Raw genomic sequence first — 16,775 nt, forward strand, 5'->3', positions numbered from 1 at the left:
GCTTTGAAAAGAAAATTGCATTTGGCACATACATACCAATGGCTTTTTCGCCCTTAGAAGGGAAGTAGCCAAAAGCAAAGGCATAAAATCTACTCCCACCCATTCCATCTCCACGTCCATTCACCTCCCTCCCTCCCTGTCTATATGGAAGGCATGTATTTGGTAAGTGTGAGAATGGTGATTCTTGAAACCATGCCAGATTTCACTCATAGGTAGAGAACTGGGAAACATATAGAACAATTCCAATTCATTCCACTTCAATAAAAAAACGATAACACATATACTAGTTTATTGCAATATGGATCATAAATGTATTTTCAGTGCACTGGCCAATAGAAAAATATGTTAAAAGGAAGTAGCACTATACTTTCCTTTTCCTTCAGTACTGCAGAAAATACAGTCATTAACATATTTTCAAATGCTTTGTGATTTAGCAATCAATAATGTCCCTGTTATTTTGTGGGCAGCAGGACTTTATCCCAAGATCCTAAAAAATGATGAAAGTCCGTTCCAATTAAGTGTGGGTTTTATTCGTGCCAGAATGAAACTCTGCTGCTGCTGGTGAAAGGAGCCACTCGTACGAAATTGCAAGATATAAAAAATGTTAAAAAGCACTGCTGCTATGCAATGTATCAACCGAAATCTATTAAAAAGTGTTTTATTTGCTTTGAGTAAAATCAAAAAGTCAATTTATATACCAGAATCTCGTTAAAATGTGGAGTCATTTCTGTACTAGAAAATATACGAGGCCAAATGAACTCGACTTATCAAATTTCCAGTGTTATAGTCATTTTGAACATGACCTCAACAAAATTGTACCCCAAGGGTTAATGTAGACCAAAATCTGCCATGGGATGGGTCAACCGGTAACCAGGCAACATCTGAATGACTGCAAAATCAAATCTACATTTCAAACTAGACTATTCCCCTTCCTAAGCTGAGTAGAATCTCTACTTGACCTCTTCAGGACAAATATTCAATTTTTCAAATACTTATGAATGTTGTTCTCACAAACACCACATTATCTTATTTGGATTAGCTGGTATGGAGGAAAAAAAATCTTTACCAGACAATCTTAAACCACCTCTCAAACACCCCTGGATCTTTTAAGGAACATTCAAATTATTCTATTATGGCTATTGCAAATCTTATTCAACATGAGGACACCTCTGGTTCTGAAAGACTTTCCCTTTTCCTCTCACCCCATTTCAGAATTTTTGGAAATCCACTCCCCTACTTAACCCTCAGTATTTGCCTGCTCACAGCAGCTCAACAAAAGTATCTTTCTTCTTGGTTCTGATGATTGGCTGGGTGAAGAGCCTTTGAGGTCATCCTTGGGATGGAGTGTTCTTTTCTGTGTATTTATGACAGCAAAGTGTGGGGTTAGTTTTGTCTGTTTAAAACATCAGGTGAGCATTACAGGGTACAACTATATGTAGAAGTATGCATGAAGTTAGTTCCAATATTGGCACCCATTTTTGTGTCTGCTCTAGTCACTCATGCACAAAGTGATATCCGAAACCAACCTAGTTCTCATGGTAATGTAAAGTTAGTGTAACGACTATGTATTGGAAAGGTGGGTGGGGACTACTGCAGGGATGATGCACCTTTTCTTCATAATACAAGTAACTGCTCTTTTAATTCCTCTTTCCAGGGTATCCATAACAAAAACAGACTGCCACAATTTTTCTAATGCCACCGTTGTTTGTCCCGCAGAATCTGAAGATACTTCTGCGAGCTACTGCGTACACAATTACTTATGATGACAGTAGCAACTCTCTTCCTCAAATTTACAATTATCTAGTGATAGCAGTAGTCATATCTTAAATATTTTGCATTTGTAGTCTACCCATCAACTTGTCTAAAGGATTACCAATTGACTACAAAGTTAAACATTTCCCAATGATGTTAAACATAATTTTGGTGTACTCAAAAGAGTACAAGAACTATATAAACAGCTCCTTTTCTGTAGTATACCATAATTCTTAATTTCTCAGGTTGCTCTTAATTTAGACAGACAGGAGAAAAAATAAATAAATGAAAAAAAAAAAAAAAAATTGAGAAGAGAGGGAGGAGGGTAACAAAAATTCCTATGACTTTCTAATTCGTCATTACCATGTGTGTGTGTGTGTGTGTAAGGGGGGAGCATATGCCACACGTGCGATTGATGACGGTTTTGGATTACATGTTGGACTTGTGCGAGTGTGTGCATGTATTTATTTACCTAATTGTTGTATACAGGAAACCAGCTATTTTCAATGGGTCGTCTCCTACTCTACAATGTGTATGTATTTACCTAGTTGTATCTTATGGGAAGAACGCTAAGCTCGTAGTGACCCGCTTTTGTATCTTTCAGCATCCAGTTTGATCTTAAATTCTTGTACAGTTTTTGCACTCACTGTTTCTTCATTGAATTTGTTCCAGATATCTACCACTCTGTGTGGGAAGCTATTCTTTTTCAGATCTCTTCTGTAATTATCCTTTTCAATTTTGTTTTCATGTCCCCTTGTTTTTCTTTTATCTGTGTGTGAACACATGTGTATATGTGTTTGGGCATATGTGTGTGTACAAAATAAAACAATACATAAAAAAAATCTATATACATTAAAACAAAATCAAAGAAACTCTGTGGTTAAACCACTCCTTGATGGTAAACTACAGGATGCCAGACCTACACTAGGATAAATCTGTCACTGGTTCTAAGATTTTATGATGATCCTTTTCTGGGACAGCGATGAACATCTTTACACACCTGTACCTCTCTTCTCTGTTCAACGTAGAAGAGGAGAACAAAGAAAACTAAAGAAGAAGAAGAGGAAAACAAGAGTAAGATGAAAAAGATGAAGAAAACTACAATGACGATGAAGAAAAGAGATTTACATATTTGCATTTGCTTGGGTGCTGTGTATGTAAAGGAGAAAGACTAACTGTTATGTGGATTAGTTCTTTTGAAAAGAAAATAGGTTCTTTGGATGAAGATTGGTTATATGAAGTTATTTTGCATGTCAATATCTCGTACAAACGAGTAAATACAATTCTGTGTCAGAATTTACAATGTTTTTAAGTTTACAACTTAAAATAATTGGTTTACAATTTTTCATACTTGTCCATCAATGTATATTTTGTTGGGTAAGGAGATAAATAGACTTCAATGGTAAAAAAATACATACCAATGGGAAATGCAATTTTTGCAACTATGCGTATTTTCAGCATTTGACATTTTTTTTTATTATAATTATTTCTTTTATTTATTTATATTTTTCATCAGATGTGGTAAAGGCATTGCTGTGCCTTTTTTACAGGGTATGTCTTCTTCGAGGTACGAGATATTCTATAAACCTGGCATTGCTGTATCTTATCCCACAACCCCCAAACCTAAAGCATCAAGGAATGGTTTGACTATGCGTTCTAAGACAATACTTGGAAAAAGAGAGGGGAAAAAAAAATAATAATAATAAATCCTATTTGTAAGAGAATATCACAACAAAACTCAACTTCTGGTGAATGTATACACCAGCTGTTTAGACAAATACCAAATACACCAGGTTTTTCACAAATACACCAGGTGTTCAGTGAACACACTGGTTCTTCTTACACCAGTTCTTGCATGACTACAGTACTGTGGAAGAATCCAAGGGAACTACCACAGTGACAAAGATATGTTTCAAACAAGCTAGTATTCACACTCGCCAATTCTGTTCAACATTTCCCAATCAAAGAAAAATAAATATAAAGTTCTAATAATCTGTCATACTGCAGCATTTGCAAATACAAGCAAATATAAATATATCTTTTTTTTTTTATTAAGTTTACAAACATTTATCTTTTTTCATAATCTCACTGAGATTAAAAAAATTTATAGTATAATGTTCTACTATAAGAATAGACTTAATTGTGTTATTTGTCATATGCAAACTTTACTGCTAATCGGTTGCGGCCTTGTTTCCTTGGCTTGTTCTGATGCTGGTGTGCATTACCTGCCCCATCTGGCTTTCTCCCCTCATTGTCCACCATACCTTCACTATGGGCACCCAAACCTTGGCCACACTGGAGCACTCGTGTGACCGCCGAAGTTGATGCCTCGTCTAAACAGTTAGATTCCTCCCTATCCTTGGCTTTTCTTGGCGTCTGGTTACGAATCACCTGAGTGGGTACAAAGGCAGACTTGACTGGAGATGTGGCCTTCAGGCACTCAGAATTGACCTCAACCCCCAACAAGGAGGAGGAGGACGTCTGGGCTTCTCCCGGAGGGTTGGGCCTCATGGCAAAAGAGGTACTGGCTCTGTTCCCCTGCTGGAAAGGGTGCGAGTTGTTCTGACTACTCTCCTGCAGGCGTGGTTGAGTCTGCCTGTTCTGGAGGTGCGGATAGATTACGGCCTGGGCCGCTGCCCCGTCGAGCATTGGCTGCGACTCCTTCACCTTCCTGAATCCCTGCTGGTTCCCCTGTGTCTTTGGCTTGAAGCTTTCCTGGTGATGGCTATGCCTGTGGCTGTGGTGCTGTTGATTCATGTTGGAGTTGTGATACTGCTGCTGATTTGTATTTGGGTACTGGTGGTGGCCGTATACAGGAAATACTGGATTGAAGACGGATGATGGTTGGTGGGATTGTGCACCTGGTTTTGAATGACTACCGCCACCTCTTCCCGGTCCCATGGAACTGTTGTTACCATTACCAGCCAGGGTCCCCATTTGACTCATGAAGAGTTCTTGCACAGACACCTCCTTCCGATGGGAGGAACCAGTGGGCTGACTGCTGTGGGAGGAGCTGCAAGTCGAGTCATCTGAAGAAATGTTAAGTATAGCCGACAGAAGCTGAGATGCATCTGTGGCTACCTTTGGTTGATGCCGTGTCTGTGACAGATGCTTTGGCTGCTGCTGCTGCTGTAGCTGTGGGTGCTGCTGTAGCTGTGACTCTGGATGTGACTGCGGCTGCTGGTTGTGATCCAAAGACTGCATCTGTTGCCAAATGTTGTGGAAAACGTGCATACCCTGAGGAGTGCCCGGTGCGGTCATCCCCTTCCCACGGCCCAAACCGTGCAATCCTTGCTGACCTTTAATCTTGACCCCTTCAGGGCCAATGCTGTCTTTGGTGGCCGCATACTGGGACGAGTAAATGACCTGATTGTTGGTGAGGTCCACCACTTTTGCAAAGTACTTGGGCGAAATGCGTCCCTGAGCATCCCCAAGGCTGAGCACCTGGCCGCTCTTGCGTCGTGCCAAGTGAACACCGTGAGTAAGAGCTAATGCTACATCTAAGTAGATGTGCAGCTGGAAGGCCTTGGGTCCTGTGTCGGTGCGCGGTTTACCTATGTGTAGACGAATTGGGTGAGAGGCATCCTTGGCCTGAAGACCATGCTGGGAAATGGAGGACCAGTAGCAGTAGTACGTACCATGTACCAAACACGGCACCTCGGATGCAGACGTGATTGGCACCAGATCGTCCAGCTGAAATACGAGTAATTACTTTACAGCCTCAACCTGAACTGATTCTGTTTACATGCAAAGGATTAAAACACAAATTGATCAGACTATCATTTTCTCAATGCCCCAATCTCGTGATTCCAGGTCTTCAATACAAGAGAGGGGCACAGGTTTTTATCAATGAAATGCAATTCTTTCCCTTACATATATACACCAAAGGCTCCTTCCCCCTTACAAGGGAGGTAGCCAAAAAACAAAGTCATAAAATCCACTCTCACCCATTCCATCCCCAACATACTCCACTCCCATCCACCCTCTTCCCTCCATCTTATCTTGGCACCTCCTGGATGACGGGTCATCCCTGCATCTTGCCCACTGCCCTGGGTCAGAAGCAGTGTTGCAAGACACAGCACATCCACAGCAAAGTGGCTTCATTAAATCGGCAACCCCCCTTCTCTGTCCCTTCATGCAGAAAAGAAGAAGACGGGGAGAAATCCCTTCGGGCTGCGTCAATTTATTTCTCATACATACTCCCTCACCCCCATCCCCCACCCACTCCCCCTCATGCATCACAGCATCATCCATACACAACCCTTCTCCTTTCACCCTTATCTTCTGTCCTCTCCCATCCTTCCTCAACAGACATTCCCCTCTTTCTCAATGCCCCTTTTACCCCACCCATCCATCTCATCCTAGGTCGCCCCCTCATGTTCACTCCTTCTCTAAGATGTTTTATACTTCACCCCATCTCACATGGCTCCACATTCCCAAAGCACTTTATCAACATTCCTTCCACATCACCCACCTGAAATCCTTGATCCTTCCTGTTTCCTTTCTTCCCAGGTGTCTGCTGGGCAAGCATCTGTGCAACCTTTAGCTCTGATGGACTAGGTAGCAAAGCTGCATCTGGAGGCTTGCGTCCATCTGCATCCAAGGTCAAATTTTCTGTTGCCTGCAAAGGACACAGTGCATACATACATATACCAAGGCTTTTTCCCCTTACAAGGGAGGTAGCCAAAAAGGAAAAGGCATAAAATCATTCCCACCCATTCCATCCCTGAATACACTACCCTCCACCCTCCCTCTCATCTTAGCACCTCCTGGATGACGGGTCATCCCTGCACCTTGTCCACTGCCCTGGGTCAGAAGCAGTGTCGCAAGACACAGCACATCCATAGCAAGGCCGCTTCATTAAATCGGCGACCCCCCATTACATAAAAGGAGAAGACAGGGAGAAATCCCTTCGGGCTGCGTCAAATTTTTCTCACACATACTACCTCACCCCCCATCCCCCCACCCATTCCACCTCATGCATCACAACATCATCCATATACAATCATTCTCCATTCACCCGTCTTCTGTCCTCTCCCGTCCTTCCTCAACAGACATGCCCCTCTTCCCCAAAGTCCCCTTAAACCCATCCATCCACTTCATCCTAGGACGTCCCCTCATGTTCACTCCCTCCACATCTGCCTTCCATATCTCTTTTACTAGTCTTTCTTCATTCATTCTTTCCATGTGTCCAAACCATCCTAATACTCTTTCATCAACCCTATCTCCCAACTCCCTTTCCACCCTTGTTCTCCTCCTCATTTCTCACTCTATCTAGCCTAGTAACCCCCATCATACTTCTCAGACACCTCATCTCAAACACATTCAAACTCCTCTCTTCCTCTCTTATGTTCCATGTTTCTGCCCCATACAGTGCTGTTGGTACAATCACTCCTTCATACAGTCTCCTCTTAGCATCCATTCCCAAATGTCTATTCCTCATTACACTCTTTAATCCACCAAGGCATTTACTTGCTTCTCTCAATCTACATTCTACCTCCACCTTCACTCCACCTTTTCCTGCCACATTTGCACCCAAGTATCTTAAACTATCCACTTCCTCCAGTCGCTTTCTTTTAATGCTCACTTCCAGTCTACTGCCACTTTCACCCCTTGTACATCTCATCACCTTACTTTTACCCACATTTATCTTTAGCTTTCTTCTATCACATACTCTCCCAAACTCTGTCACCAACTTCCTCAATCCCTCCTCCGATCCTGCCACAAGCGCAGTGTCGTCCGCAAACAACAGCTGGCTCACCTCCCACTTTTCTCCATTTTCTTTAATCATCTCCAATCCCTGACCCACTACCCTTGCATTTACCTCTCGCACTACCCCATCCACGTATAAGTTGAACAGCCAGGGCGACATAAATCATCCTTGACAAAGTCCCACCTTTACCTCGAACCACTCACTCTCTCCATTTCTAATCCTGACACAAGCTCTACTACTCTCATAAAAACTCTTGACAGCTCCTAGAAGCTTTCCTCCTATCCCGTATATCTGCATAACCTCCCACAGTGCCTTTCTGTCTACCCTATCGTAAGCCTTTTCCAGATCCATAAAAGCCCCAAAACATCCTTCCCCTTTCCTATAGCTTTCTCACATATCTGTCTTACCACAAAGATCTGATCTACACAACCTCTACCCGTCCTAAATCCACACTGTTCCTCACCAATTACTCCCTCTGTCCCTCTCCTAATCCTCTCAATCAAGATCCTCCCATAAGCCTTCCCAACTACACTCAACAAGCAAATCCCTCTGAAACTACTACATTCACACTTGTCCCCTTTTCCCTTGTAAAGAGGAACTATACAGGCACTCCTCCAGTCCTCCGGCACTCTACCCTCTCTCCAGCAAACATTGAATAACCTCACCAGCCAGTCAACCATCACTGTACCTCCTTTTTTTAGACATTCTGCATGGCATCCATCCAGACCAGGTGCCTTACCTGCTTTCATCATCTTAACAACTGCCTTCACTTCATCCTTCCTTATTTCTCCTCCATTTTCCTCACTCATCACGGTCATTTTCTTAGCATTTCCCACTGCAGCTATCTTTCCCTCCCTATCCTCCTTCACATTTCGCAACTCCCTAAAATATTCTGCCCATCTTCCCCTTACTGCCTTCTCTTCCATTATCATCTCTCCATCTGCACCTTTTACCTTTTCTTCTCTACTTGATTCACCTCCTCTTCCTCTCTTAATTTCTTTCCAAAACATCTTTTTTATTACTTTCAAAATTTTCTGTCATACTCTTACCCCATTTCACATCTGCTCTCCTCTTTGCCTCCTTTACCTTTTGCTTTACTTCTCTTTTCTTTTCTTTGTACTTCTCATATGACTCCCTCGTCCTATTTTGTAACCAATCTGTGAAAGCTCGCTTCTTCTCTTCTACAACCTTCTTTGTTTCCTCATCCCACCATTCACTACCCTTCCTTCTATTTCCTCCTGTCCTTCTTGTTCCACACACCATCTTTGCACACTTTGTGACTCCCTCCTTGAACCATCCCCATTCCTCCTCCACACCTAGCTCTACTCTATCCTTTACTCCCTCCCACTCCTCCTTCAGCTTCTTTTTGTACTCCTCCTTTTCCTTTTCATTCAAAGAGTTCACTCTAAGCACCTCCCTAACTTTTGTCCCTTTCCTCTTTCTCCATCTATCCTCCACTCTCAACTTTCCTTCCACCAAAAAATTATCTGATATTCCCCCACCCTCTCCCCTTAGCACATGTACATCCTTAACTCTTCCTATCATAATCCTATTTACCACTACATAATCCATTAACGCTCTATCTACCACCCTTCCATCTACCACCCTCTCCCATGTGTACTTATGCTTGACTTTCTTCCGAAACACTGTATTCGCTATCAACAACTCTCTTTCTAGACACATTTCCACCATCAACTCTCCACTACGATTCTTTCCTGGGACTCCACATTTCCCAACCACTCCATCAATTGGAACATTTCCTACCCTAGCATTAAGGTCTCCCAGTACTATTACATTGACATTTCTCCCTAAATCCTCTATGCACTCATTTAAATATATCCAAAAGGCCTCCCTTTCTTCTACACTCTTCTCACTGCCAGGCCCATATGCACTTACAAAGACCCACATCTCCTTTCCCAGTTTCACCTTCATCCACATTATCCTTGAGGAAACCTCCTTCCACTCCACTACCCATTTACCTATCTCTTCACTTACTAGAATAGCCACCCCTTTCCTCCCTCGCCCTCTCTTCACTCCCAATAACCTCCCACTTACACTCCCAAACTTACACTCACCCTTCCCTTTCAACTAGTTTCACTCAAAGACAACACATCCTTTTTTCTTCTCACAAACATACTACCTATCTCTTCCCTTTTACTCTCATCTGTACCACATCCATGCACATTAAAAGACCCAAACCTTAGGGTGCTGGTCTGAAAACTCCCAGACCCTCTTATGCCTTTACTTTTACTTTTAGGAATGTCCCCTGTGGGGCTACAAGGAGAAGGATGCCTAGTCCCACTCCCCGTCCCTTTCTTCTCGCCTCTTACGATCCAAGTGGGAATACTTGGTGGCAGTGTTCTTTTCCCCCACCACAGAAAAAAGAATACTCAGAGAGGACACAGTACTTTATATAAAAGAACAATTCAAAAAGTCTATGACACATAGAGACATATGAAAGGCCCTTTCCCTATTTATATTACATGGGTGTCTGAAAGATTTCTACACACCACAACCAAAGAGGAAATTCTATTCACACATAGATTATGGTATCACTTGTAATAAAGCATGACCCCCCAAATATATATGTATGTATGTATGTATATATATATACATATATATATATATATACACACACACACACACACTGAATGGTTCCCACAGCAGATATTAATCTTTTTCAAACACATTAACTTTTCACTTTAATTCCATGTCATCACAATCGAGACTGACAAAGAGCTTGACAGAGGCATATGCGGAAACTGCTACATAGTGAAGGCAAGGACTCGAACTCAGCTCCGACATACCAAGTGAACAGTGATTCTAACCCCTGCGCCATCAAGAGAGATATCAGTTGAGCACAGTTTCTTATATTTGTATGCTTGAGTTACATACATATGCATGAATCTTATGCTCAACCCATCCCCGCTATGATGGTGCAATGGTAGTATGTGTGCGTGGGTGTTTTATATATATATTTATCAATTCATTTATTCATTTTTTGTAACCAGGAGTAGCCACTGGATTGGCCCCCAAGTCACCCAAGGAAGATATAGTATGCTGTCCGTATATGGCTATAGTGGGATGGTGTAAGATGTCGTGTTCAGTGTCTTCTCTGGGATAGTTACATCTGGGGCAGTCTGACTACAGTTGTAGTTGTTGTTCCCTAGACTGTCTGTTCGAGCAGTCCTGTCTCCCCAAGGAATGCCACAGCCGAAACTGGGTTTTCCCACAAATCCTTTATAGAGTGTATGTTGTGTTGTTTGCATGCATGATTGTGTATAATGCAGTCTTCCGTTATGTGTTGTATGGTATGGGGTGAAGTGTTACACCCTGGGCAGCTGTTCACAATGCGGTCATCCAGCCTCTTCTGGTAGCTTATAGTTGTTGTTGTCCCCTAGACTGTCTGTCTGAGTAGTCCTGTTTGATTATAGTAGGACTATTCTGTGATGACCTCGTCTTAGTGTTGGACAATGTGCTAAATGCAGTTATGCTAGTATGGCTCTGGCTTCTTGTGAGAGGGTCTTCTCTACTGAACTATTGTCCAAAGGGTTTCCATGTTCAGTGGTCAATCTTGAAGTGCTTCTTTTGTGACCTGGATGTGAAAATGTTTTTGAACTTACATGTTATGTGGTGCGGGTCAAAGGTTATTGTAGATGCAGAGTCATATGCTGCTGGTGTAAGCATTTGCTGTGTATAGGGGGTTGTGTTTGTGAGAGATGGATTAGGGTTGAGGGCTTTTGCACAGAACTGATTCTAACCTTAGGCACAGAGGGAGAGAGTAGAGAGAGAGAGAGAGAGTGAGAGAAAAAAAGAGCTGTTATCTGGTTTGTAGAAGTGACACTCAGAATTACTGGAGGTAAACTTACGTCAAGACTCTATTACGGGGTTTATGGACATGACACTACACATCTCCCGTACATGAGTGATGATGATGTGGTTTAACATCACAAACTCCCCCCTATCAGAAGGCTAGAACGGTGCCCCCTTACAGAGGACTTTGTACATACATACATATACCAAGGCCTTTTCCCCCTTACAAGGGAGGTAGCCAAAAAGGGAAAGGCATAAAATCATTTCCACCCATTCCATCCCTGAATACACTCCACACCCCTCCACCCTCCCTCTTATCTGAGCACCTCCTGGATTTTGTAGCATGGAATTTAATAAACCATGCCCTTGGTTCAACTTTGCCGGTGGCAGGACTTGAACCGCCATCCCCTCGACCTTTGCTGCAAGTAACGATACCCTAACCCACTCAGACAGTGAATGAGTATTGGCTGAATTAAATGGCCTTTTCCCTCGAATTCATGTGATGATTCGGTTTAATGTCGCAAACTCACCCCATGAGGAGGCTCGGATAGTGCCCCTTACAGGACTTTGAAGCATGGAATTCAGTGAACTGTGCACATGGTCTAATCTAACGGCAGGATTCAAACTACCGTCCCCTCAACCTCCGCCACAAGTAGTGACACTCCAACTCGCTCGGCCAGCGAGTATCCATGTGTGAGAAAAATATGAAAAGAGAAGGACCCTAAAGTTCTTGAACTCACTTTAACAATGTGTAGAGACACACAGTGATGTTCTTGTCCCCTATTACAGAGTCAGTAATATTAATAATAATACGTGTAACGATAAATTCCCTCACATGATGGAAGAGGACCTTGATGTTTCTTTTGCCAAGCTTTGTTGCCGTTGAGAATGAGGCATTACAAAAGAAAGGAATGTCTGTTGAGGAAGGAAGGGAGAAGACAGAAGATAGAGGTGAATGGAGAGTGGTTGTGTATAGATGATGCTGTGATGCATGAGGGGGGAGTGGGTGGGGGATGGGGGGAAGGGAGTACGTGTGAAAAATAATTTGACGCAGCCCGAAGGGATTTCTCCCTGTTTTCTCTTTTTTTGCATGAGGGGACAGAGAGTGGGGTCTCCAAATGAATGAAGTGGCCTTGTTGTGGATGTGCTGTGTCAAGCTCCACTGCTTCTGACCCAGGGCAGTGGGCAAGATACAGGGATGACCCATCATCCTAGAGGAGCCATGAAAAGAGAGATGGAGGGAGAGATGGTGAATGGAAGTGGAGTAGGTGGAGATGAAATGGGTGGGAGTGGGATCATGCTTTTTGACTTTGGCTACCTCCCATGTAAGGGGGATAAAGCCCTTGGTGTATGCCAGGGTTTGTGAATAATAATAATTAACAATAATATGAATAAATTCACTCACAGTCAAAGATTGGGTGCCCAATGATGGCGGGGGACCTTGATGTTTCTTTTGCCAAGCTGGGCCAAGATACTGCTGTTGTTGTTGTTCCTGCGGCTGTAGTTTCCATCTGTTTCCTGATGAAGGCTGCAAAAGGCAAGCAACACCATAATTACTTAAAGCTCAGCATGTGAAAGTCCTGGGTTGTCACATTCTGAGTGCATGCAGAGAGAAAGGAGAGGAGAGAGACAAAGAGAGAAAAGACAAAGAGATAATATTCTTATTTACTTATTTATATACCGGAGTGGTTGGGAAGTGGGGAGTGCCAGGAAAAAGTTAAAGTGGAGATGTGTCTAGAGAGAGAGTTGATGATAGCAAATACATTGTTTGGGAAGTAAGTCAAGCATAAGTACACATGGGGGAGGGTGGTACATGGAAGGGTGATAAATAGTGGTATCCAGGAGGAGAGTAGGGAGAATTTTGGATGTACATGTTCTAAGAGGAGAGAGTGAGGGAATATCAAGTAACTTTTTGTAGAAGATAAGTTGAAAGTGAAGGATAGATGGAGAAAGAGGAAACAGACAGAAGGTACGGAGGTGCTTAACCCTTTGGCTGCCTGATGCTGGGAGGATTTATGTTTCCGAAAAATTGCATTTTACCCATAATATATGAAGTTCCTATTTCCTTCTTTTGCATAATATTCTGATGTTGTGGACACCATTCCCAATCCAAATATATCAATATTAGCTTTCTGAGATAATTCATATATTTTTTATGAATATTTTTTTCTGAAAAATAAAAATTTGGGGGAATTAAAGAAAATATATATATACAAGTCATTCTTTTGTATGCCAGTAATACTCAGTAAGGTAGATAATGACCATATGTTATAGGAACAGTGATATAGAGACACATAAGTTGGTCCTGAAGAAAAAAAAAATTACGTAAAAATTTATTTCTTAGGGTACCTAAATTTTCTATCAATAAAACGATTATTCACACATTTTACCATATCACATCTAGCCTATCATAATTTTCTATCACTGGAAGTATTGTAACTAGAATATTTTAAGGCTAAAACGTTTATTGAGAATATATATACGATCGATCAAAATTTTTTTCAGTCGTCTGCAGCTGCTACTGAAGAGAATTACCATACGCTATTATTTGTGGAAAAAATCATTATATTTCCTATTAGTGATTGTAAAACAACTACTCAACATATGAATGACAAAACTTAGCTATGAATCATATATTCGGCCTGTTATGCAGGTTTAAATGCCGATTAAAGTCCATTCGCTCGCACATGTTTACATTCTATCAGCTGATATTGCCGCGTAGATAAGGGCTATTAGTTCATCCACCTGGTAAGAGATGGCAGCACCTACCAGTTGTAAACTTGATCTCTCGTTTCTACAAGGTGTTGGGAGCATGGCGCCATGTTTAAAACGTTTTTTGGCTTGCGGTGCATTTTTGCGAGTTAGGGCTGTCATGAGACTGTTTTAATTTTCGCAAAAATGCGCATTGGGCAGTCAAAGGGTTAAAGTAAACTGCTTCAATGAGAGAAAGAAAAGGAGTACAAGAAGAAGCTGAGAGAGGAGTGGGAGGGAGTGAAGGATAGAGTAGAACTAGGAGTAGAGGAGGATTACAAAGGATCAAAGGCGGAGCATGCCGACAGGAGACCTTTTGGTCCATATCTAGGTCGGATGCGAAAAAAAATCATAATAATAAAATAACAAACAAAAACCATAATAACGTAAATAATAAATAAAATACATAAATAAATGCATAGGTATAGTTAAATAATAATAAAACAGGTAAATACATACATATACCAAGGATTCTTCCCCCTTACCAGGGAGGTAGCCAAAAAAGACAAGGCACAAAATCACTCCCACCCATTCCACCCCCAAAAACACTCCACACCCCTCCACCCTCCCTCCCATCTTAGCACCTCCTAGATGACGGGTCATCCCTGCACCCTGTCCACTGCCCTGGGTCAGAAGCAGTGTCGCAGGACACAGCACATCCACAGCAAGGCCGCTTCATTAAATCGGTGACCCCCCCCCCTCTCCGTCCCCCATATAAAGGAGAGGACGGGAAGAAATCCCTTAAGGCTGCGTCAAAATTTTTGCTCACACACACTACCTCACCCCCCATTCCCCTGTCCATTCCACCTCATGCATCACAACATTTTCCATGTACAACCCGTCCTTCCTCAACAGACATTCCCTTCTTCCCCAAAGCCCCCTTCACCCCATCCATCCATCTCATCCTAGGACGTCCCCTCATGTTCACTCTCTCCACATCTGCCTTCCATACCTCCTTTACTAGTCTTTCTTCACTCATTCTTTCCATGTGTCCAAACCATCCTAATACTCTTTCATCCACCTTATCTCCCAGCTCCCTTTCTACCCCTGTTCTCCTCCTCACCTCCTCATTTCTCACTCTATCAAGCCTATTAACCCCCATCATACTTCTCAGACACTTCATCTCAAACACATTCAAGTTCCTTCTCTCTTCCTCTCTTATGTTCCATGTTTCTGCTCCATACAGTGCTGTTGCCACAATCATACATATACCAAGGCTTCTTCCCCCTTCCAAGGGAGGTAGCCCAAAAGGGAAAGGCATAAAAACACTCCCACCCATTTCATCCCTAAATACCCTCCACACCCCTCCCACCCTTCCTCTCATCTGAGCACCTCCTGGATGACGGGTCATCCCTGCACCCTGCCCACCGCCCTGGGTCAGAAGCAGTGTCGCAAGACACAGTACATCCACAGCGAGGCCGCTTCATTTAATCGGCGACCCCCCCTCTCCGTCCCCCTTTGCATATAAGGCGAGGACGGGGAGAAATCCCTTCGGGCTGCGTCAAAATTTACTCACACATACTACCCCACCCCCCACTTCCCCGTCCATTCCTCCTCATGCAGTCACAACATCATCCATATACAACCATTCTCCACTCACCTCTGTCTTCCGTCCTCTCCCTTCCTTCCTCAACAGACATTCCCCTCTTCCCCAAAGCCCCCTTCACCCCATCCATCCACCTCATCCTAGGACGTCCCCTCATGTTCACTCCCTCCACATCTGCCTTCCATACCTCTTTAACTAGTCTTTCTTCACTCATTCTTTCCATGTGTCCAAACCATCCTAATATTCTTTCATCAACCCTATCTCCCAAATCCTTTTTCACCCCTGTTCTCCTCCTCACCTCCTCATTTCTCACTCTATCTAGCCTAGTAACCCCCACCATACTTCTCAGACACCTCATCTCAAACACATTCAAACTCCTTCTCTCTTCTTCTCTTATGTTCCACGTTTCTGCCCCATACAGTGCTGTTGGCACAATCACTCCTTCATACAGTCTCCTCTTCACATCCATTCCCAAATGTCTATTCCTCATTACACTCTTTAAACCACCAAGGCATTTACTCGCTTCTCTCAATCTACATTCTACCTCCACCTTCACTCCACCTTTTCCTGCTACACTTGCACACAAATATCTAAAACTATCCACTTCCTCCAGTCGCTCTCCCTTAATGTTCACTTCCAGTCTACTGCCACTTTCACCCCTTGTACATCTCATCACCTTACTTTTACCCACATTTATCTTTAGCTTTCTTCTATCACATACTCTCCCAAACTCTGCCACCAGCTTCCTCAATCCCTCCTCTGACCCTGCCACAAGCGCAGTGTCGTCCGCAAACAACAGCTGGCTCACCTCCCACTTTTCTCCATTTTCTTTAACCATCTCCAATCCCTGACTCACTACCCTAGCATTCACCTCTCGCACCACCCCATCCATGTATAAGTTGAACAGCCAGGGCGACATAACGCATCCTTGACGAAGTCCCACCTTTACTTCAAACCACTCACTCTCTCCATTTCTAATCCTAACACATGCTCTACTACTCATAAAAACTCTTGACAGCTCCCAAAAGCTTTCCTCCTATCCCATAAATCTGCATAACCTCCCACAGTGCCTTTCTGTCTACCCTATCATAAGCCTTTTCCAGATCCATGAAAGCCCAAAAAACATCCTTCCCCTTTCCTATAGCTTTCTCACAATCACTCCAGGTAAATAGTAAACAAAACAGGTAAATAATAAATTGA

The 16,775-nt window shown here is 42.9% G+C and overlaps 1 protein-coding gene across 2 annotated transcripts in view; it reads right to left on the reverse strand.

The window, feature by feature from the left end:
* Nucleotides 1–272: 272 nt before the first annotated feature.
* The window catches only part of LOC143031092 (5'-3' exoribonuclease 1-like), an 82,201-nt gene continuing 65,698 nt past the window's right edge, over nucleotides 273–16,775 (reverse strand). Inside the window, exons 19-21 of one of the 2 annotated variants that reach the window (XM_076194510.1) lie at nucleotides 12,684–12,806; nucleotides 6,227–6,373; nucleotides 273–5,445 (exon numbers count right to left, since the gene is read on the reverse strand). In XM_076194510.1, the coding sequence (XP_076050625.1) occupies nucleotides 3,898–5,445; nucleotides 6,227–6,373; nucleotides 12,684–12,806 (1,818 nt within the window). In that variant the 3' untranslated portion in view covers nucleotides 273–3,897. The remainder of the gene's footprint in view (nucleotides 5,446–6,226; nucleotides 6,374–12,683; nucleotides 12,807–16,775) is intronic. The other variant, XM_076194511.1, reaches the window with a different exon arrangement.

This window comes from Oratosquilla oratoria, chromosome 12 (genome assembly GCF_046742065.1).
Source record: "Oratosquilla oratoria isolate Oo_2021 chromosome 12, ASM4674206v1, whole genome shotgun sequence".
NCBI classification, from domain to species: domain Eukaryota; kingdom Metazoa; phylum Arthropoda; class Malacostraca; order Stomatopoda; family Squillidae; genus Oratosquilla; species Oratosquilla oratoria.